A 24,641-nucleotide genomic window follows, 5' to 3' on the forward strand; every position below is an offset into this window, starting at 1 on the left:
GGGAAAGTGACAGCTAATAAATATGGATTTCTTATTGTAATGATGAAAATGTTGTGGCAGTAAAGACTGGTGATAACCTAAGAACCTTACAAATACAGTAAAAACAAAGAACTGTATACATTAGAAGGGTGAATTCTATGATGTACACATTGCATTTCAGTAAAAAAGAAAACATGAACCAAGTGTGGTAATATCCTTAAATGAAATGTGAAGAGACTCTAAAACACTATGAACAAATCTAACAAAATGGAAATAATGGAGGGAGGATCTTTTTGAGTTTCAGTAGGTTTACTCTTTACCTAAAGAAGGATGAAACCATTTCAGGGTAACTGTGAAGCACATCATACAAAAAAAAAAAAAAAATTGCAGTTTTCTTTTTACCGTAGATCAATTTGATGACATTAGTGAAGCATGAAAATTCAGCCTGTGCTAAGTGGCTTCTGAATTCTCAGGAGAAAACACAGAAGCAAGAATACATTTCTAGAAAATCAGGTCAATAATACTTAATTCATGTCTAAGCAAATACTGAACATAACATAAACTAAAACCAGGAATATAATTATTTTTTATTACTAGTCATTGATATACTCACTGTTTCTCGAACTAAGTCAAATTCTCTGAAACCAATCATTCTTTTTTGAGAAACATAAAAATTGTTATTGTTTTTTGTATCTAAGTGACTATTTTCAGCCATCATAGATGCTCAGTCCTATGTCTTACAGTTTGGTCTCTCTAACACTGGTGTCTCTTCTGGGTTTTTCTCAGGAGGTAAAGAGTTAAATTTCTCTAAATCTATTCCCTGGGATGAAGAAACCAACACTCAGAGAAGAGCTTACAGAAAGTAAAAAACCTCCTAAATGACATGTAGATTTACATCCAGTTTCTCAAAGGTCTTTCTCAGGTACTTTTTTATTATTGCAGAATAGTCATGCCTCTTTAAAGAGTGGGTGCATGACTGAATAATTTTCTAAGTATAAAAAGACACTTACAGAGAAGATATTCTATCTTGTGACATTTTGTAGATGCCGAAAAGTGTTACACATACAAGTATCATTTTCTTGATCATTTTCTCCAAAAGTTTACACAAGAACAAAGAAGAATGGACACGGGGAATTGCTCCTCCTTAACCGAATTCATTTTCTTGGGAATTACGGATAACACTGAGAACAAAGTGATTCTATTTACAGTGTTTCTCCTTGTTTATCTCGTTACTCTTCTGGCAAATCTCGGAATGATAACCCTGATTCGGACGGATCCCCAGCTGCACACACCCATGTACTTCTTCCTCAGCCACCTCTCCTTCTGTGACCTCAGCATTTCCACAGCCGTCGGCCCCAAGATGCTCGTGGACATATTTGCTAAGAACAGATCGATTCCCTTCTATGGCTGTGCCCTGCAATTACTGGTGCTCTATACCTTTATAGACTGTGAGTGTCTCCTGCTGGCAGTGATGGCCTATGACCGGTACAAGGCCGTCAGCAGCCCCTTGCTCTATGCGGTCAGCATGTCCAGCAGGCTGTGCTCCCTGCTCATGGCGGGGGTTTACCTGGTGAGCGTAGCAGAGACTTTGATACACATGACATTAGCCTTCCGCTTGTGTTTCTGTGGGTCAAATGAGATTAATCACTTTTTTTGTGATGTTGCTCCTCTTCTATTGCTATCTTGCTCAGATACACAGGTCAATGAGTTACTGATATTTACTGCTTTTGGCTTCAATGAACTGAGTACAATTTCAGGAGTTCTTGTCTCTTATTGTTATATTATCCTATCAGTCTTGAAGATCCACTCTGCCAAAGGGGGAATCAAAGCTTTCTCTACCTGCATCTCTCACCTAACCTCTGTGGCAATTTTCCAGGGAACAATGCTCTTCATGTATTTCAGGTCAAGTTCTTCCTACTCTCTAGATGAAGACAAAATGACCTCTTTGTTTTACACCCTTGTGATTCCCATGTTAAACCCTCTGATTTACAGCCTAAGGAATAAGGATGTGAAACAAACCCTGAAAAAATTGAAGAATAAGTGGTTTTAAAAATTTATATTTTGTGTATGTGCACACATACACATCCATACATATATGGTGATTGTTGATTTATTAAAATTAAATGGTAGGTTACATGAGAAACATAATTTCTTTTTGAAGTATATTGCTATTTCCCCCACCTGTCATGCTTCTTTATATTTCCTGAATTTGTATATGGCATCAGTTTCTGGGAAAAATTTTTCTGACTTTTTCAATATATTAATTTTGTTCAGTTTTTAGTCAAGCACTATTTAAATTACACTAAGATATATAGTGCATTTTGTTAATTGATCTTTGAGCTTTTCAGTTCTTTATGTACTACAATACATCTTGTAGTTTAAATACAGTTAAATATAAGCTAGTATTAATAATGTATTAACTAAATAGTCAAGTAATTCATAATAAGCCTGAAATTCATCATGAGATAACACATAGTGGTCTATTATTCAAAAGTAAAAATATCTAAAACCAGTCTAAAGAAAAGGCATCTTTGGATATTCAGTCAAATCAGAAAAGGATTCAATTTGGGAAATGAAAAAATAGCAGGCAGAGGATCTGACAGTTACTCAGATCTTGAAGTGTACAAGTCCATGCCTGTTAGAAGAAGTCATATTGGCTACAACATGGAAGAACCATGAGGAGCATATGCTAAGTGAAATAATTCATACAGAGGAAGACAAGTACTGTACAGGTCTCACAAACATGTAGAATCCAACTGGTCAGTCACATAGAACTAGAGAATAGATTGGATATTGCTACAGGCTGAACAGTGGGAGCAATGGGTGATGTTGATTAAAGTTTACAAACTTTCTGTTACTCAATGAATAAGTTCTGGGGGGTCTAATGTGCACTGTGACTCTAGTTAAAATTGTGTATTGTAAGACTGACATTTGCTGAGAGAGTAGTTCTTAAAGGTTTTCATGGTATGCACACTCAAAATGATAGCTATGTAAATTGATGAATGTGTTAACTAACTTTATTGTAGTAATTATTTCACAATGTACACATATATTAAATCTTCATGCCCTATAGCATAAGCATGTTGTCAATTTTATCTCAATACAGTTTAAAAAAAAGAGTAAAAGAAGTTGAGGGACAGTGGACAGAATCACAGTAAAGTACATACTTGTGCTTCATGATCAGCTGTAGAGTCTTCTGTGCCTCTCTGCACACCAGTTTCCTTCCCATTTTCCTTACTCTTAGCTCTGGTTAAATACACCTCTTTGTCTCTTTGTTGTTCACAAAAAACCACCTATTTAAAAGATTACTTTATATCACCCTGTTTATCAGAGTTCTTTGCTTTTGAGCATTGCATTATATAAACAAAGCACTACATGTTGTCTGGAAGATCAAATAAACAAATATATAATAAACTAAAAATAGAAGACAACACTTTTTCACTGCTAATTATAAGTCAGTAGTACAAAATTGAACGAGGGTTTGATAAGTAGCTTACAAATGTATATCAGAATATAGTTAACATATTGAACACATATACACATGTTTGTTTGGACGGTCCATAAAATGGCTTTGAACATTAAGATAATATACTATAAGTTCAGTTCAGTTCAGTCGCTCAGTCGTGTCCAACTCTTTGCAACCCCATGAATCGCAGCACACCAGGCCTCCCTGTCCGTCACCAGCTCCCCGAGTTTACTCAAACTCATGTCCATCGAGTCGGTGATGCAATCCAGCCATCTCATCCTCTGTCACCCACTTCTCCTCCTGCCCCCAATCCCTCCCAGCATCAGGGTCCTTTCCAATGAGTCAACTCTTCACATGAGTTGGCCAAAGTATTGGAGTTTCAGCTTCAATATCAGTCCTTCCAATGAATATTCAGGACTGATTCCCTTTAGGATGGACTGGTTGGAACTCCTTGCAGTCCAAGAGACTCTCAAGAGTCTTCTCCAATGCCACAGTTCAAAAGCACCAATTTTTCGGCACTCAGCTTTCTTCACAGTCCAACTCTCACATCCATACATGACCACTGGCAAAACCATAGCCTTGACTAGATGGACCTTTGTTGGCAAAGAAATGTCTCTGCTTTTTAATATGCTATCTAGGTTGGTCATATCTTTACTTCCAAGGAGTAAACATCTTTTAATTTCATGGTTGCAATCACCATCTGCAGTGATTTTGGAGCCCCCCAAAGTAAAATCTGACACTGTTTCCACTGTTTCCCCATCTATTTCCCATGAGTGATAAGACATTCCTATTAATTTCACTAGAAAGAATAAGCTCTAAGTTCTTGCTAGTTGACTATTTCATCTGCTTTTGATCTGGTTTCCTGAAGGCTAAAGCACTAAATTAGTTTGTTAAGAAAACTAGGATGTGACCATGTATTTAAAATACCATAATGTACTGAAAGAGACATATTATCCATTGCAATTATAAAATTAAAAGCCTCTGATGGTCTTCAATTTTCTTGCTGCCATTGTAAAATGTTCTTATGTGACAATATTTCAGAATGGAAAAATAAAGCCTACATAATTCCTCTCTTGTTCAGGGTGGTATTTGTAAAGCACTATGCCATGTTAAGAAAAATTATCATAGTGAAAAAATTAGGATAATTCTTGCATAATATGAAAGACTTAAATATGTGTGCTCCTGGCATACTTTATCAATTCACTCAGACTTCTTTTGACTTGTTGCTTATGAGCAGCAAAATGGCAGCAAATATAGTCAGAAATATAGTTAAAATAGGGTGTCAGTGGACTACCATTAATTCAGAGATTAATAAATATGGATCTAATTAATCCATCTTCATATATATGATCAGTTTTATGTCAGCATCTAAAGACTAATTCAACATGAATACTAGCCCATTTCATTGTATCTAGTGAGGAATATGTGAATAAAAGAAAATTTTTAGCCCATTTAATGGAATTCCTAAAATAGAACTGATTGATTCAGTTAATTGTAGGCTTGCTCTCCTCAAATTGAAGAAATTAATGAGAAATTATGGAAATTTTCTTTTTTTATATAATTTCTAACTCAGATAGGAATTTGGGCAAAATGTTTCTTCTTTCTTGACAGTAATCTGTGAAAAAATGGGAACAATTTATCAAAAACTTTATTCTAGCCTGAAAATTTCAGTATTCTTTATTCTTTACCATTTTAATGTCTTCACATCACATTATCCTTATACATGCACCAATGACTCATGGAAAATATTGTGCAAATGCAATTTATCAATGACATATGTAATATTTTAATATTACAGTCAAATTCCTGTATCTTGACCTCTTTCTTCATCCTTGCCACTGAAATTCTTTAGCATAAACATGGCAATCATCAACTCAATGGCATGAGTTTGAGCAAACTCTGGGAGTTGAGCATGGACAGGGAAGTCTGGCGTGCTGCAGTCCATGGGGTCACAAAGAGTCAGACACGACTGAGAGACTGGACTGAACTGAAACATGGCAAAGAAATGTTAGATTTGGTAAATGTCTAATGCAGAGGACAGACAGACTCATGCTTGTTACTGGCTGTACAGGTATACTCGTTACAAGTAGAAAAGCAGTAACGTTCAACACACCAGTAAGTAGGAGGATCTGGGTTAAAGCTAGAGGCAGAAATCTTTAACCACCCTGGATGTCTTTCTCTTTAGTTAGAATCATGCTATGAACCAGGCAGGAACACCACTCTAAGTACCTCATTCTTGCTTTCTATCCCTCAGATCACCCTGTATAGAAGAGGGATTTAAGCTATATTACCTCTAAGGCTCTTTTCAGGTGATATGATCTGCCTCTATAAACTATGGCTTTACTGTAGCATAAATCCATCTATATCAATGGAAAGAATATGAAAAAAAGAAAAAAGAGTCACTTTACATTCAGTCAAAGAACTGATCTGAACATATAGGCGGGTATCTCAGTTGGTAAAGAATCCGCTTGCAGTTCAGGAGGCCCCAGTTCAATTCCCGGGTCGGGAAGATCACCTGGAGAAGAGATAGGCTACCCACTCCAGTATTTCAGGGCTTCCCTTGTGTCTCAGTTGGTAAAGAACCTGCCTTCAATGAGGGAGACGTGGGTTTGATCCCTGGGTTGAGAAGATTCCCTGGAGAAGGGAATGGCTACCCACTCCAGTATTCTGCCTGGAGAATTCCATGGACTGTATGGTACATGGGGTTGCAAAGAGTTGGACACGACCTGAATTGTCAGTTACATGAAGCCATGAAGACAGTGTGAGTTTTAGTAGGCCAAAAACTTTTAAAAACAGCTGTTATCCAAGTTCAACATCTCATGGACTCCTTATGAGAGGGTAACAGGCAGGAAGGCTAGGGATCCCCAAGTAGAGGAAATAAACTACAAGTGGCAGATACTTTTTGTTTGTTTGTTTTGTCTGTTCCTTCTCTATACAAAATTAAAAGAAGGTTTGTTTTAAATTCTGTGTTGTCAGGAAGACCCCTGGTTCAGCCTGGGCTTAACTTTTCTCAAACCTTGAACTGATAATGGCTCAACATATCCGTCTGTCTTAGTCATGGAAATGTTCTTTTAAGCTATGTTAATGAAGCTATTATTTGTTTGGAAATCTGCCTTTCTTTAGGGTTCATGTCAATTGTTTTACGGTTGGGGATGACTCACCTTGCATTCCGTGCTGTCTCAAAATGCATGTTGTGCGAGAGGGGGCTGATGCAACTCTCTCAGTTTTGAGGTGATTCTTTAACAGATATATAACTCCTTGCTAAAAGCTAGCAAGCGGGGCACTCTTTCTGCCCCTTCTGATGTCTATGTCAGAGCTTCCTCCATCCCTTTATACATTAATAAAACTTTATGACACAAAAACTTCAAGTGATCAAGCCTCCTCTCTGACTCCAGATCAAAACCCTCTCCTCTGGAGGTCACGAATCCTGGAGTAGCTCATGGCTCCAGACTGCAAACTTTCACTTATAGAAGTGGATAGATATCCAACTTTATTAGTGCTGAAGTAAACGGAAGTGAAATAAAATGTTAAGAGTTGTCTTGACATTTACCAAATGGCAAAAGTACTTGTTTACATACCAAATAGTAAACAAGTGTCTACTACTGTTGAGGATGTGAAACAACCGGTTTTTATGCCTTGACAGTAGATTGAGATTTGACACTGCACTTGGTAAAATTCTATGTCTGAATCTCATATAGCTGGACACGTAAATGTCCTAGGACCAAAAATATTATTCCTAGAAGTATGTCCAAGAGTACAGAGTGAATATGCACCCAAAAAACATGTATAGAAATGTTGTATTAATTACAGTAGCGTAATACCAAAAGCAACTGATTTCTTTTAACACATTAGATCAAGACTTGACATACTTTTCTGAAAGTACTTAATAGTGTATATTTTAGGGTTTCTAGACCATAAAATCTTGGTACATAAAAACTGTTTTGTCCTCTGTCACAAAAGCAGCCATCCATAATACATGAATAAATGGTGTGTCACAGCTCCAATAAAACTTAACAGGTCAAGTTTAGTGACTCCTGCTTTAGATTAGACAAATGAGTTTATGATAAGTTTGTATGCTGGAAAAGTACACAGCAATGAGAAAGAATAACTTCATACAAGAGCAGGGGAAAACTTCACAAACATAATCTTGAGTGAAAAGTGTCAGACATAAAAGTGTAAAATCTGTATGGTCTCACTACTATGTACCATAAAAATAAACAAACTCACATATCATATGGAAAATCAATTTCTGATGGATGCAGGGACAGTTTCTGAGACTCTAGTAATTTTTTTTTTAAATTCGGTTCTGGGTGCAAGAATTTTTCTATTTTTGAAAGATTTTTTGCAGTCTACATTTTTAGATGGAAATTTTTTCTGTATGTATATTATACTTTAAAATCACCCTCTTTATTGTTTTCTCTATGAGATTGTAAAAAAAATTCATGTTTATTTTTAAGTCTAAAATTTTCTTATATAAAATGATTGTTCATATAGATTTATGATGAAGAAGGAATTCACAGGGCCTGGCCTCCATCGTAGGCCTGTCCATGCTGATCATGCTCGGCCACCTCTCCAATGGACTCTGAACTCTGAGTTTAACATCTATGGAAATGACAACAGAAGGATAAGACACCCCCACCCCGGACAGAGGAATCTTGAAGATCGTATCCAGGTTACTCCTCACCTAAGAGAACACATACACTAATCACCCCTTCCTCCAGACAGGCCATACATTTTTCTGTACCTATCGGAGTGTAACCTTGGGCTTATTGATTATTGGCTAATTGTTTAACTGTCTGAGCACATGGCACATGAATGATGGGGTTATCGGGATTGTATTTACCCTTCCTTAGTTTATGTAAGTCTCAAGGAATTGGGGCTGGTGGGTTCGGACACGTACACATGGGGTAGAAAAGATTTTCACAAGTGCTGGTCGGGGTCCTTGGCTAGGAGCAGACTCTGCCTTGGGCCTGCCGGTGTAATAAACTGCACTCCACGACCTGCATTGTCCTTCTGAGTGAGTTTGTTTCCTGGAACGCGTGGCTACAACAATGAAACTGAGGTGGAGCGTAATCACCAGAGCATCTCAGGACCTCCTCCATCTCCGTATCACTGAAAGCGCTGCCTCGCTTGTAGGACAGCACTGCATTCGTCCACCCCCGACCCTCCAGGTCACTCTCTCAGCAGCAGGGAGTGCTCCTGGACTTTGTACTGGACCGTGCAGTGAGCTCTCTGTCATTCTACTCAAGGTTGGAGGAACTGACCATTATATTCTGAAAAAGGTCATCTTTGGGTAGTGCTGGCTGACATAAAATTGTTTTCATGTCAGCAGAGGCACCAGGAAAAACCTAAATAGTGACCATTTTTTCCCTCATTTGTATCTGAAGCATACATTTTCTCCTTAAGATGTTTTTTGATTACTTAAAATCTCCATTTTTAATGAAGCACCAATCCCATTGGGAGATATTTTAGGTTACCCACCTTGCAATTAATAATGGAGCTACCCAAACTTGGGTTTAAATTGTTATATGGGGGAAGATAGAAAGGATGTTAGTCCACATGATTCTGAAGAGCAGGCCTGTTAAAAAATTAACTCTTGCTTCTGGCTGAACAAAATGTAACCCAAGGGATTTTTGCATCCCTGAAGATAGGGATGTACCTGAGGGAAAAATTAATTTGGATAGGACTAGAATTAGGGGATTGAGAACAATTATACATACACTATATCTGTAACAGAGAAGTAAATAATGATAGAAAAACGCTTTTGAAACATAATCAGTTTCTTGATTCTGTGTGTGTGTGTGTGTGTGTGTGTGTGCGTGCTCAGTCATGTCCGACTCTTTGCAACCCCTGGATTGTAGCCTTCCAGGCTCCTCTGTCCATGGAATTTTCCAGGCAAGAATACTGGAGTGGGGTGCCATTTCCTCCTCTGGGAGTCTTCCTGACCAAGGGATCGAACATGTCTCCTGAGTCTCTTGCATTGGTAGTTGGATTCTTTACTACTGAGCCACCTGGGAGCCCTTAATTTTAGTGGAAAATTATTAGCAATTATTTTGTGATTTGAGATTTGCCTCAATGATATCTCCACAGGTTACAGGTGACATTTTAGTGTTGAGCTCCTCATAGGCAAGAATGACAATGACATATACAAAGGCATTTTTAAAAATTGACATTAAGAATCACTTTTACAAAATTATATATGCACTACATTTATGAATTTTAGCATAAATAATTTCTCAGATTTATAAGGAAAAAAGTAGAAAAATAAACAAAAAAATTGAAAAGAACTGAGAAAACACCCAAACGGATAAGAAATCCTGTGTATTTCGAAAATGAGAATTCAGATGAAACAGAAAATTAGTTATGATCAGTATTTAATTTCAGTCCATTAACATGTAGGTCATCTTATCTTATTGTGGCTTTATTGCCATTGCCTTAATACCTACTGATTTACATAAGAATGAAATTCTTAAGCATTAACTTCTTGCTTATTCGTCATCTTTTTGAGAGTATTTGTTCAATTTTTTTTTTTTGCTCACTTTTTGTTTTTGTTTGCTCACTTTTTTGTTTTTTGTTTTTTATTTTTTTACTATTGATAAAAGTTCATGTATTTTGAATACAGGTTCTTTGTCATATATAGAAGGTTTTTCAATTTTTTTAATATTTTCTTCATATATTATGGAAACATTTCTCTCTATATTAGCTCACACTGCTTCATCCTTGGTGGTGGTTGTTTAGTCACTAAGTCACGTACGACCCTTGGGAGCCCATGGACTATAGCTTGCCAGGCTCCTCTGTCCATGGGATTTTCCAGACAAGAGTACTGGAGTGGGTTGCCATTTCCTTCTCCAGGGATCTTCCCAACCCAGGAATCAAACCCGGGTCTCCTGCATTGCAGGCAGATTCTTTACCGACTGAGTTATGAGGGAAGCCCCCCTTATGCTAGATTAATTTAGTAACAATATTGATGTATACAAGGTCATCCTGTGTTAAATTTGTCCCTGAATTCATAAGCCAATATGCAGAAGCAGAAACATAATTAATGACATGTTTGTACAACAACAATACCCAAAGGCAGTGGCCCAGGGATTTAAGTCCCAAAGTACCTGGTAAAATAAAATGCTATCTGCTTACTGTTCAGCCACCTAAGACCAGCTCATCTCAGGTAAGTTTTGAGGTCCTGATTTAAAGAACATAGGACAAAAACATTCCCATTTGGGGGAAAATCAATTTATAAATAAAACATTTTATATCTGTTTACTCAGTTGAATACATTCTATAATTTAATGTTCAGGAACAATATTTTCTTCTCAGATCTGGCAGATTCTTTGCTTGTTAATATCCATAATATAACTATTAAATTAATTTATTTTGATTCTGTTTTATAGGAAAGATATTACTCCTTTTATAATCAGAGTAGCATATAGGTGAATTTAAAGGGGGCTTGGTGGGTTTGTTCACTTTTATTTAAAATATAATGTACGAGTGAATTTAAAAATTAAAATGTTAACATTCTTCTTCATGTGAAGCCCCATAGATACTAAGGTCAAAAGAAAGAATTCCTTACACACACACTGTTCTCATATACATCGGAGACATGTAATCTGCATGCAAATGTATGACAGACACATAATTCATACATACTAGATAAAGAAACCTATGTATCGCAGAGGCATTTATTGTCCCTAAACCTATTTCCACTTTTATAATATAAAAGTCCATTAAAATCCAAAGATATGCAATTGTAGGTGTTAGATTCTGTGGTTTTCACTTCATTTTAGCATTTTTCTTTGTTCAAGAGACTCCTCCTTTGGCAGCAGAAACTCTATAAATAAATAATAATTCATGTGGCAAAGCAGTGATGGATTTTTAGAGAAAGGTTTCAATGTTACTTATTTCATGTCTCACTAAACACTAAAGACTAGGATCAATAGCAATTATTTTCATTGTTATCAGTGTAAGGTGTACTAATAGATTGTAAAACTAATAATTAATATTTTAAATTATGTTTTATGTGCCATATGATGATGAAAATAAATGTTTGTATCCAAGGAACTTGTCCAGCATAGTAAATGGTTATCCATATGCTTTCAGCCTGCTGTCTCTAGCATCAGTGTTTTTTTCCACACTGCCTTGGCAATGTAACGAGATGTCAATTCATCTAAATATCCTTCTCAATACAAAGGTACAGTGCTCAGAGAAATTAAAGAGCTTATGGCAGTAGTTAAGTTAGGAACAACATCTAGAAATAGAAGTTTCTCAGCTATCTATCTCGGATATTTTTTATTATTATCAGGTAGATAGCAATCCCTCCTTAAAGAATGCCCACTGACTTAGTCATTTTCTGAGTGTTTGCTCTGTCGCTAAGTCCTGTCTCACTCGTTGCGACCTCATGAACTGCAGTTCACCAGGCTTCCTTCCCCATGGGATGAGAATCTTGCCTGGAAAATCCCGTGGCTAGGGAGCCTGGAGGGCTGCAGTCCATGAGGACGCAACGAGTCAAACAGAGTTTAGCGTCAGGGAACTCATGCCGGCACACACTCAGAAAATGACTTGATCAACGGGCATTCTTTAAAGAGGTATTGCTATCACTCTGATAATAATAAAAATATTCGAGCTAGGCAGTTGAGAAACTTCTGTGTAAATCCAGATGTAATTTCTGAGGTCTGTTACTGTCTATGTTGTTGTTGTGCCGTCACTAAGTCACATCTGACTCTTTGTGACCCCATGGACTGCAGCACTCGGCTTCCTTGTCCTTCACTGTCTCTTAGAGTTTGTTCAAATCTATGTCAGCTGAGTTGGTGATGCGATCTAACCATCGCATCTTCTGCTGCCTCTTCTTTTGCCTTCCATCTTTCCCAGCAATAGGATCTTTTCTAACGAGTTGGTTCTTTGCAACAGGTGGCCAAAGTATTGGAGCTTCAGCTTCAGCTTCAGCATCAGTCGGTCCTTCCAATGAATAAGCAGGGCCGGCTTCCTTTAGGATTGACTGGTTGCTGTCATGAGCTCTTCAGTTTCTCTGAGCGCTACCTTCCTTGTATCAAGAAGGATATTTGGATGAATTGATATCTCATCACATCTTCAAAATAGTGTGCAAAAAACACTGATGTTAGAAACACCAGGCTGAACATATTTTAAAAAGACTATTGCAGAAATAATTGTCTTCTTCCCTGCAGATATTTTGTGAATGCCCCGAGGTGGTTCCCTTACGTGTATCATTTTCTTGTTCATTTCCTCAAAAGTTTAGACAAGAAGACAGAACAATGAAAAGAGGAAATTGCTCATCCTTAACTGAGTTCATATTGTGGGGAATTACGGATAAGCCTGAAGTTAAGATGATCTTATTTATTATGTTTTTTATTATCTATCTCATTAACCTTTTGGCAAATCTTGGAATGATTATTTTAATTAGGATGGATCCCCAGCTTCACACACCCATGTACTTTTTCCTCAGCCACCTCTCCTTCTGTGACCTCTGCTATTCCACAGCTATTGGCCCCAAGATGCTGTTGGACCTTTTAGCCAAAAAGAGATCAATCTCCTTCTATGGCTGTGCGCTGCAATTTTTGGTCTTCTCTAGCTTTATAGACTGTGAGTGTCTCCTGCTGGCAGTGATGGCCTATGACCGGTACAAGGCCGTCAGCAGCCCCCTGCTCTATGCGGTCAGCATGTCCAGCAGGCTGTGCTCCCTGCTCATGGAGGGGGTTTACCTGCTGGGAATGACAGATACTTTGATACACACGGCATTAGCATTCCGCTTATGTTTCTGTGGGTCAAATGTGATTAACCACTTTTTTTGTGACTTACCTCCACTTCTCTCCCTTTCCTGCTCTGATACACGGGTCAATGAATTGACATTATTCATTTTTTTTTGGCTGTATTGAACTGACCTCCATTTCAGGAGTCCTTGTCTCTTATTGTTATATCATCCTATCAGTCTTGAAGATCCACTCTGCTGAAGGGAGGTTCAAAGCTTTCTCCACCTGCGCCTCCCACCTAACTGCTGTGGCAATTTTCCAGGGAACTGTATTTTTCATGTATTTCAGGCCGAGTTCATCCTACTCTCTAGATGAAGACAAAATGTCCTCGTTGTTTTACACCCTCGTGATTCCCATGTTAAACCCTCTGATTTACAGCCTAAGGAACAAGGATGTGAAACAGGCCCTGGAAAAACTAAAACTTTAAATATGATTTTAAAGGTTTATATTTCACACACTCTTATGGTCACAAGTACACACATATTGTGGTTTTTGTTTTTATAAACTTATACTGTGTGATGCAAGAGAAACAAAGTTGTCTTAAATAGTTCAGATGAGAATTTGTTGTTATTAAGTCTAAGTTTTAGAAATATTTTAGTTCTGAAATATTGCATACTTCATGTATCAAGAATTTGCATATGGCACTTTCCCTTTGATGAAAACTTTCCAGAATTTTCTACTTTTGTCAAATTTTGCTGACTTATTCTTTTGTTTGAATAATATTTCAGCTTCCTTAAGAATTATTGTATTTCCTGAGAAATTTTTGAGTCTCTTTATGTTCTATGGCATACACTGTACTTTCTATACTAATGAATATAAGCTAATGCCAATAAAAAGCATTAATTGATTAAATAGCTATATAACTTACAAGAAATCTCAAAATCATTATGAAAGAAAAAATGAGGATTTTAAATCCAAGATGAAATCTAAAACTAGTGTATCTTTTGATCGATATATTCAGTCTTAGATCTAATAATTATTCTACTGGAGAGATAAAATGATAGTGGGCAGAGGATCTGACAATTAGATGGGTCTTGAGAGGGAAAAGACTGTGTCTTTTAGAATTCAAGAAGCTTTGTTTACCACATATGGAAGAACCATAAATGCATTATGCTGACTAAAATAGGCAGACAGATAAAGGTAAATATTGTAGAGTTTCAGATATATGTTGAATCTTAAAAGTTCAAACTCATAGAATTAGAGAGTAGATTGGTCGCTTTTTCCAGGGTCTCAAAAGTGGGCAAAATCAGTAATAATGACCAAACTTACTGTTATTCAGTGAATAAGTTCTGGAGATCCAATGTATATGACAACTCTAGGTACTGATTCTACGTTATAAACTTGAAATTTGCCAAGAGAGTAGATCTTAATGGTCCTCATTATACACACACTCAAAATGTTAACTGTATAAATTAATGAATCATTTATTAACCATACCGTGGTGACCATTTCATAATAAATCAGAGCTTCATTTTCAATACCTTATATGTACTATTTGTCAATTTTAACTGAATAAAGCTTGGATAAAAGGAAGGAAAGAAGGCTATAAGGATCAATGGACAGGACATTAGTATCATTATAAAGACCAAAGGACAGGACATTAGTATCGTGCATCATCATGCTGTCATTATTGTTCTTGTTCAGTCACTCAGTCGTGTCCGACTCTTTGCAGCCCCATGGTCTGTAGCACACCAGGCCTCCCTGTCCCTCACCATCTCCCAGAGTTTGCACAAGTTCACATTCATGGCATCAGTGATGCCATCCAGTCATCTCATCCTCTGATGCCCTCTTTTCCTTCTGCTCTCAATTTTTCCCAACATCAGGGACTTTTCCAATGAGTCATCTGTCCGCATCAGATGACCAAAATATTGGAGCTTCAGCTTCGGCATCAGTCCTTCTATAGTGAGTATTCAGGGTTGATCTCACTTAAGCTTGACAGGCTTGGTATCCTTGCTGTCCAAGGGACCTTCAGGAGTCTTCTTCAGCACCACAGTTCCAGGGCTTCAATTCTTTGTCACTCTGCCTTCTTTACAGTCCAGCTCCCACAACCATGTGTGACCACTGGGTAGATCATATCCTTGAGTATATGGACCTTTGTTGGCAGAGTAATATCTCTGCTTTTCAATACACTGTCTAGGTTTGTCAATGCTTTCCTGCCAAGATGCAGTTGTCTTCTGCTATCGTGGCTGCAGTCACCATCCACAGTGATTTGGAGCCCAAGAAGAGGGAATCTGTCACTGCTTCCACATTTTCCCCTTCTATTCACCTTGCAGTAATGGGACTGGATGCCACTGACTTAGTTTTTTCTTTTTTTAATATTTCAGTTAGGTTCAGTCACTCAGTCATGTCCAACTCTCTGCAACCCCATGAATCGCAGCATGCCAGGCCTCCCTGTCCATCACCAACTCCCAGAGTCCACCCAAACCTGTGTCCATCAAGTCAGTGATGCCATCCAACCACCTCATCCTCTGTCGTCCCCTTCTCCTCCTGCCTTCAATGTTTCCCAGCGTCAGGGTCTTTTCAAATGAGTCAGCTCTTCACATCAGGTGGCCAAAGTATTGGAGTTTCAGCTTCAAAATCAGTCCTTCCAATGAACACCCAGGACTGATCTCCTTTAGGATGGACTGGTTGGATCTCCTTGCAGTCCAAGGGACTCTCAAGAGTCTTCTCCAACACCACAGTTCAAAAGAATCAACTCTTTGGCACTCAGCTTTCTTTATAGTCCAATTCTCACATCCATACATGACCACTGGAAAAACCATAGCCTTGACTAGATGGACTTTTGTTGGTAAAGTAATGTCTCTACTTTTTAATATGCTGTCTAGATTGGTCCTAACGTTTCCTTCCAAGGAGTAAGCGTCTTTCAACTTCATGTTTGCAATCACCATCTGCAGTGATTTTGGAGCCCAAACATATATAGTCAGCCACTGTTTCCACTGTTTCCCCATCTATTTGCCATGAAGTGATGGGACCAGATGCCATGATCTTAGTTTTCTGAGTGTTGAATTATGGGAAAATTACTTTAGGAGTCAATAACTAAAAAAAAAAAAAAAAAAAAAAGACAAGAATGTATAATAACTCCTCTATCTTGAGATTTTGCAAAATAAGAAGTCTGCACTAAAGACTTTGGTGTGTTCTACCCTGTCTGCTTCAGTCCTCATCACTATACTCCCCTTCTTACCTCACCTCCGTCTCATATAGCCACCAATGACTGATTAAAAGATGTCATCATACAACTGCATTGTTATCAACGACAGTGTGTAGAAGGCTAATGTGTGTTTGTGTACTCAGTCACTCAGTTGTGTCCGACTCTTGTGACACCATGAACTATATCCTGCCAGGCTCGTCTGCTCATGGACCTCTCCTGGTAAGAATACTGGAGTGGGTTGCCATTTCCTCCTCCAGGGGATCTTCCCCACCGAGGGGCTGAACCTGTGTCTCTTGTGTCCCCTGCACCGACAGGCATATTCTTCACCACTGCACCCCTGGGAACCCCATCAGTGGACTACTACTGCAATCACGTTCCTGTAACTTGATCCCGTCATCCCTGCCCCTGAAATGTGTGTGTGCACCTAGTTGCTCAGTCGTGTTTGACTCTTTGTGGCCCCATGGAGCCTGCCAGGCCCCTCTATCCATGGAATTCTCTAGGTGAGAATACTGGAGTGACATGCCATTTCCTCCTCCAGAAGATCTTGAAGACCCAGGGATCAAACCCATGTCTCCTTCCCTGCAGGTGGGTTCTTTATCTTCTGAGACATCAGAGAAGCCCCTGCCACTGAAATACTTAAGTACAAATATGACATAACAATCAAATGGTAGATTTGAGCATATGTCCAGTGTTGAAAATAGAGAGATACATACGGGTCATTGGCTGTATAACTATATTTATTAAAAAAATAGTGATATGAATGTTCAACAATTCAATAAGCACAAAGTTCTGTGTTAAAGACAGAAGCAGCAACTTTTCACCTCCCTGGATATCTCTCTCTTTAGAAATGTGTTATGGGCTATTTACCAATATTTATCATTTCAGTATTTATCAATATGAATAACCTCAGGTATGCAGATGATACCACCCTTATGGCAGAAAGTGAAGAAGAGCTAAAGAGCATCTTGATGAAAGTGAAAGAGGACGGTGAAAAAGTTGGCTTAAAGCTCAACAAGAAAAGTAAAATCATGGCCCATCCAGTCCCTTCACTTCATGGAAAATAGATGGGGAAACAGTGGAAACAGTAGCAGAATTTTCAGGGTGTAGGGGCTCCAAAATCACTGCAGATGGTGACTGCAGCCATTTGAAAGATGCTTACTCCTTGGAAGGAAACTTATGACCAACCTAGACAGCATATTAAAAAGCAGAGACACACAAGTACACACATGCACATACATATAAACATATACACAAACAGAAGCTTAGCTCAGAAGCTTTTCTCAGAAGTGGCTCAGATGGTAAAGCATCTGCCTGCATTGCGGGAGACCTGGGCTCGATCCCTGGGTCAGGAAGATCCCTTGGAGAAGGAAATGGCAACCCACTCCACTACTCTTGCCTGAAAAATTCCATAGGCTGAAAAGCCTGGTAGGCTATAGTCCATGGGGTCACAGAGCATCAGACACAACTGAGCGAATTCACTTCATATCAAATATGTTTGTTACTTTTGTCCCATCTATTTTGAATGAACAAGCCAGGTTAAAATCTAAAGGGACGAAAATGCATTAGCTAAAGTGTCTTGCTTCTGCTTGTTTCTAGAGTTTTTCTTTATCTGGTCAAGAGACATGTCCTTTGGCACCAGACTGCTCCTGCACGTAAGTAATAATAATGTGGCAAAGCAGCAAAATATTTCTGGAGAAAATTTTACTAAAATATATCTAATGCTCAATATTTACATTAAAAAGTAGAGCAGAGACAGTAATACCATATTGTTCATTCTTTCAAAATCAGAGATAGTTAACTCTGCCATTATTTAATACACAATTATAAATGAACTGGGCTCCCCAGGTGCCTCAGGGGTAAGGAAGCCTCCTGCAGTTCAGGAGATGGGGGTTCGATCCCTGATTTGGGGAGACGCCCTGGAGAAGGAAATGGCAACCCGCTCCAGTGTCCTTGCCTGGTGAATCCTGTGGACAGAGGAGCCTGGTAGGCTTCAACATTGAGTTGAAAGAGCCAGACACGTCTTAGCGATTGAACAAGCAAATGAACAAATAAACACATTATGATTCTTAAGTACTCAAGAAGTGTAATGACTTGTATTCTTAGTTGGATAGGTATCTTTAAAATATAAGGTTGAATACTCCAACCTTGTCTTCAAGTGTTACTTTCATATTATGTTTGACATGCAATGAGCTTTCAGTAAAGAACTGATTGCTGAGATAAAGCAGTGAAGGTTCCAATTAGTCACATACTTCATAGATGACATCCAAATTTAGAGTCAGACTTTCTCAAAACTCCTATCCCACACTTAACCTTTTATAATCAAACAGTGAGGAAATTTGTATGGGCTACGTTCTCATAATAAAATGTACTGAAATGAATTATATCTGGTTTACAGATAATACTTTGTCTCAAAAAGAGTGAAAACATTGATCTGTCATTGTCTCAGTCATTTCTGGAGCATTTTTACAAGAAGAATAAAGAAGAATGGGTGGGGAAAATTGCACTCCTTCTCTTGGGAATTAGTAGTGGCCCTGTAATCAAAGTGACTCTATTTACCACGTTTCTGGTTGTTTATCTCATTATTCTTGTTGCAAATCTCAGTGTGATTGTTTTAGTTAGAACAGACCCCCAGCTGCACACACCCATGTACTTTTTCCTCAGCCACCTCTCCTTCAGTGACCTCTGCTATTCCACAGCCATTGGACCCAGGATGCTGGCAGGCTTCCTCATCAAGAACAAATCAATCTCCTTCTATGGCTGTGCTCTGCGATTCCTGATCTTCTGTACCTTGGCAGGTTCTGAGTGGCTACTGTTGGCAGTCATGGCCTGTGATCGGTACATGGCTATTAGCAACCCCTTGCTTTATACAGTCAAGATGTCTGGCAAGGTGTGCTCGCTGCTGATGGCTGGGGTTTATATGGTGGAAATCATAGATGCTTTGATAAATAGAATATTAACCTTCCACTTATGCTTCTGTGGGTCAAATGAGATTAACCATTTCTTCTGTGACGTTCCTCCTCTTCTCTTGCTATCTTGCTCAGATACACAGGTCAGTGAGGTAGTCATATTTCTCATTTTGGTCTTCGTTGAACTGATTACCCTTTCAGGTCTCTTCGTGTCTTACTGTTACATCATCCTAGCAGTGATAAAGATCCACTCTGCTGAAAGGGGAGGTTCAAGGCTTTCTCCACCTGCACCTCCCACCTAACTGCTGTGGCAATTTTCCAGGGAACACTGCTCTTCATGTATTTCAGGTCAAGTACTTCCTACTCTCTAGATGAAGACAAAATGACCTCCTTGTTTTATACCCTTGTGATTCCCATGTTAAATCTTCTGATTTACAGCCTACAGATCAAAGATGTGAAAGAGGCTCTGACGAAACGTAAAAATAAAAAATGGTTCCATTGAAAATTTGCTCGTATACACAATAATTTATGAAAATCAAAATTGGTTTGACTAATGTTGTGTGATTCCATTTGTATTTATCCTATCTTCCAATCCTAGCAATATGTATGATTTCCTAAATGCCACAAGTTTCATTTTATATCATAAACTTCTGTTTAATACTCCTTATTTGTGGAACATTCTCAGACTCTTCATTTGTCAAATTTGTGTTTCTTCAGTACTTATATGTGTTAATTTTTTTTTTTTAATTTTCTGAAAATTAGTGTTTTCTAAGTTGCTGTTGCACTCTATGTGGGCTTTCTTTCATGGTGACTCCATCTGCTTTTATACTAATGAATCTTGCCATATAATGGAAGTGACCAATGTCAATTAAATAATTATTAAAACTATTTCTAACAGACTGTAATTATGACATAATATAAAAAGCCTTGCTGTTAATCAATCACTGTGTCCAGCGCTTTGTGACCCCATGCATTCAAGCACGTCAGGCTTCCCTGTACACACACATAATCCTAACATTTTTATTTAAAAACTAAAAGTGAAATAGTGTAGGAAGCATCTAGTTATCCTTACGGAATGTACATATGTTGAGATTTTTGATGTTTTTACAAAATCTTTGTTTCATGAATGTGTTTAATGGAGAGTGTTGGTGGTTGTGTTTCTGTGTAAGTGTGTGAGGGTGAATGGGTATGCATTTGTTTTCTAATGTGTTGAATGAAAACTAAGTGGCTATGTAAGGATTGGTGAACTGGAAATTAGGAATGCTTGCAGATCAGAGGCATTCACTGTTTCTGAATAAGTACAACACGGGGCATTAAGGTAGAGGGGGACCAAAGACATGCTACTCTAAAGGTCTATGTTCCATGTGCAGTCAGCTCACTTGTATGAAGTATCAGATGATAAATTACATCGTATCTGTTACTTATTCCTGAGAGACTAAGGATTCTCCACCCAGGGACCAGACTCAGAGATGATTATATAATCTGGGTCAGGCAGGAGGCAATGCTGAACCCTCCTGCAGACAGAACTGCGTGTAACGAACAAGTCAGGAGCTCTGGGAGAGGTACTGGTATCTTTGCTGTTTCTTTGATTTATATTTGAGATTTCCTTATTTTTTAATGCTTTTTTGAAAGAAGGTATTTTATATAAACAAAGGAACATATGAAATAGTACACATGTTTTTATTTTAGCTAGTTGTACAACTTGTTTATTTTAAATACATATAAATAGGGAATAAAAAAGGAGCAAACATGCATTATGGAAATGGTCAGATGTTTTTACTATTTTAAAAATTTACCTGTTATATTATGCATTATATATAACATGCATATTATATTTCTATAAATGCTTTAAGCTTTAAAGGAAAGTATTTTTGCTTAATTATGTCTTTCTAAGCAGATATACGAGTTAAGTCCTAGGGTTGGAAACCTGCCCAGTGATTACTAGACCACTGTTCCAATGCTCTTCTCGATCCCTCATCTACATTCAACTCCTATTTTTTAAATTCTCCTAGAACGTAAGAGGACAAGTGGAGGAGAAGGGAATGACAGAGGATGAGATGGTTGGATGACATATCTGACTCAGTGGACATGAGTTTGAGCAAGCTCTGGGAGTGGTGATGGACAGGGAGGCCTGGTGTGCTGCAGTCCATGAGGTCACAAAGAGTCAGACCCAACTGAGTGACTGAACTGACTAACTGATGACATTATATATCACATAATTGGTTTGGGTAAAATATAACAGTGGGACATAAGTTCCATTGTCCTTCCAAAGACAAATAATTCTTAAACCAAAGAAAGGCAGAACTCAGTGATACTGAAGAGAAATGTGGCTCAAATAAAATAATCAAACAATATTAAAATATTTAGGGAATTGGAGTGGGGCCACAGCTCAGGTGTGAATGTCTCTGAGGTTACAGGAGTCTGACCATGACAGTATTTATGTTATGTGTCTTACAAAACCATTATGGCAGAATACAAAGTGTGGAAGAGGGTAGGTTAGGGCAGAAAGGACTCATGCAGCAAACCAAGCCTTCTTTCTCACCTCTATGACCCTTGCTACCAGCATCTCTGCAACTGGACCTCAAATGCTCTTCATCATCTCCCTGGTATAACTGCAACTTCCAAACAGAAGAATGGTCAGCATTTCAGCATTTAGTTCATAGGGACCCTTGCACCCTCTTTTCCAAAAATCACCACCATCTCTGTCCCAGCAGGTCCTGAATCATGAACCACCTATCCCTCCTATGCTGAGGTTGGAGGGACTTGAGAGGTTAATGGGGAAGTGAACACTTCATATATCCAGAAACTGGCTATAGTTCTGCCCTCTCCAAAGGGGGAATAATAGAGCAATATATTCATCACCTGTGCTTCTTACTTACTACTCTTCTCTAACACAGGATACAACATTTCTGCTGCTGCTAAGTCGCTTCAGTCGTGTCCAACTCTGTGCGACCCCAGAGACGGCAGCCCACCAGGCTTCCCCATCCCTGGGATTCTCCAGGCAAGAACACTGGAGTGGGTTGCCATTTCCTTCTCCAATGTATGAAAGTGAAAAGTGAAAGTGAAGTCGCGTCGGACTCCTAGCGACCCCATGGACTGCAGACTACCAGGCTCCTCTGTCCATGGGATTTTCCAGGCGAGAGGACTGGAGTGAGGTGCCAGCGCCTTTTCTGAACAACATTTCTACATCATTGAAAAACAAAACAAACCAAAACACCCAGCAATCTTGTCAGAAGACAAGTTATGTGAACCTCCTAATTGTTAGACCCTTGCTTCGCTCAGAGCACATCATTTTGTTAGTATTAGACAGAAGCAGCAAAGTGTTAGTCACCCTGTCGTGCCTGACTCTGCAACCCCATGGACTGTAGAGCCCACCAGGATCCTCTGTTCATGAAATTCTCCAGGCAAGAATACTGGAGTGGATAGACATTCCCTTCTCCAGGATATCTTCCCGACCCAGGGATCAAACTCAGGTCGCCTGCATTGCAGGCAAATTCTTTACATCTCAGCCATTAGGAAAGCCACAAACATGGTCATAAATACTACACAAGTTGGACTGGAAACAGTCTGATTTATTTCGGTTGCAAGGGCACTGCAAAACTGTACAGTGCTTTGCAAATGCATTGTTGTCAACATTATTTTTTCATTTATATAAAATTGGAGAATATTTCTCAGTCTGTTGGCCTCATGCAGTCCTAGGAAGGTCTGTCTCTTTTCTTGATTACTGAAATCTACAAAAGGACCAGGAGTCTATCTATAAAGACAGTAAATTGATATATTGACCCTCCATTTCCATTTCCTCTTTCACAACCAGGAATTTCCCAGCATACCTGAGTGATGACTGCTGAGAACTGCAGTGTGGCTCCTGACTTCACATTCCGAGGACTTTCAGATGACAGGCACGTGCAGCAGGGCCTCTTCCTGCTCTTCCTGCTGGTTTACAGTGTGACTGTGGTTGCCAATGTCGGGATGATCCTGCTGATCAAGGTGGACCCCAGACTGCACACATCCATGTATCATTTCCTGAGCAATCTGTCCTGTGATGTCTGCTACTCCTCTGCTGTCTCTCCCAAGATGCTGGCTGATTTCCTCTCTGAGCATAAAAGGATTCCATTTGACTTGTGTGCCATGCAGATGTATTTCTGGGGGATTTTTGGAGATGTGGAATGTCTCATGTTGGCTGTCATGGCTTATGACCGTTATGTAGCCATTTGTAATCCACTTCTTTATACAGTTTCCATGTCCAGAAAACTCTGTACCCAGCTAATATCTGCTGTCTATGTGGAAGGTTTGGTAGATTCAGCAATCCACACCTGTTGTACATTTCGATTATCATTTTGCAGTTCTAGTGTCATCAATCACTTTTTCTGTGACTTCCCAGCCTTGCTAGCCCTCTCATCCTCAGATACATCCATCAATGAGATAATGCTGTTCATATCCAGTAGCTGTGTTGTGGGGACCAGCATTATCACTGTCCTCCTCTCCTACACCTACATCTTAGCAACCATCCTTAGGATGAACTCAGCCGAGGGGCGACGCAAAGCTTTCTCTACCTGTGCCTCCCATTTAACTGCTGTGGCTATATTTCATGGCACGCTCCTGTTCATGTATTTCAGACCCAGCTCGAGTTACTCCATGGACACAGACAAAATAGCCTCTGTCTTCTACACAGTTGTCATCCCCATGCTAAACCCACTGATTTACAGTTTAAGAAATAAGGATGTGAAAGTTGCCATAGAAAAAGTAATCAGTACTAAATTGTGTTCTGAGTGATACAGTGTTTTCAACCGAAACTACACATGTAAAGATTCTGAGAGCGGAAGCTCAGGTACTGATAGATGCTTGTGGTCTCATCATTACAGTCTTCTGGATATTCCCAATTACTTACCTCTGTGCCTAAACTGAGTGTTGAAAGTAGTCATCAGTTATCTTAATTTGTCTTCAGACTAAGAAAGGGGAGCAACATGGTCACTTTGCTGTTTTTCAGAGAGGGTCTTTTTATACCTCTTTCCTTGGGTAAGCCTCCTGTGAGATAGCATTCACCGAGCAATCGCTCCACCTGTGTCAATTCAACTTACCATCCTATGATTCCAGTACATTTTTTAAACAACAGGTTTAATAAAGTTGCTAAGCAATAAGGGAATATTAGTAGGTCAAATAGTTTTTTTGTTCATGTTTTATGTACTTGTATCACCCTATAACTCTGTCATCATAGTATGTAAAATTGTAGAGGTAGTGAATAAATACTTTCATATATAAATAAATTCATAAAAAGTAAGAATAAATGTAAAATCATGTGTTGTATCTCAAACCTCGATAAACGCAAGTTCCTTTCCTTTCTCGTTCAGCCATTATCTACTTTGATATTTATGTTGCTGGGCTTC

At 38.8% G+C, this 24,641-nt stretch overlaps 2 protein-coding genes and 2 pseudogenes across 2 annotated transcripts; all 4 read left to right on the forward strand.

Annotated features, from left to right (window-relative positions):
- The first annotated feature begins 1,093 nt into the window (after window positions 1-1,093).
- Window positions 1,094-2,029, forward strand: LOC122674971 (olfactory receptor 5W2-like). The gene has a single exon (XM_043873544.1). The coding sequence runs from the start codon at window positions 1,100-1,102 to the stop codon at window positions 2,027-2,029; it is 930 nt and encodes a 309-aa protein (XP_043729479.1). The 5' UTR covers window positions 1,094-1,099.
- Window positions 2,030-8,496: 6,467 nt separating this feature from the next.
- On the forward strand, window positions 8,497-13,630 carry LOC122702935 (annotated as a pseudogene).
- Window positions 13,631-17,247: 3,617 nt separating this feature from the next.
- On the forward strand, window positions 17,248-19,759 carry LOC122702945 (annotated as a pseudogene).
- Window positions 19,760-22,550: 2,791 nt separating this feature from the next.
- On the forward strand, window positions 22,551-24,211 carry LOC122675128 (olfactory receptor 1019-like). Its single transcript, XM_043873576.1, has one exon. It carries the CDS (start codon window positions 23,095-23,097, stop codon window positions 24,028-24,030), a length of 936 nt encoding a protein of 311 aa, XP_043729511.1. The 5' UTR covers window positions 22,551-23,094; the 3' UTR covers window positions 24,031-24,211.
- The last annotated feature ends 430 nt before the right edge of the window (window positions 24,212-24,641 follow it).

This window comes from Cervus elaphus, chromosome 1 (genome assembly GCF_910594005.1).
Source record: "Cervus elaphus chromosome 1, mCerEla1.1, whole genome shotgun sequence".
Taxonomy (NCBI): domain Eukaryota; kingdom Metazoa; phylum Chordata; class Mammalia; order Artiodactyla; family Cervidae; genus Cervus; species Cervus elaphus.

Coding starts and splice junctions, on each gene's coding strand:
- LOC122675128 (XM_043873576.1), top strand. CDS start 23,095: ATGACTGCTGAGAACTGCAGTGTGGCTCCTGACTTCACATTCCGAGGA.
- LOC122674971 (XM_043873544.1), top strand. CDS start 1,100: ATGGACACGGGGAATTGCTCCTCCTTAACCGAATTCATTTTCTTGGGA.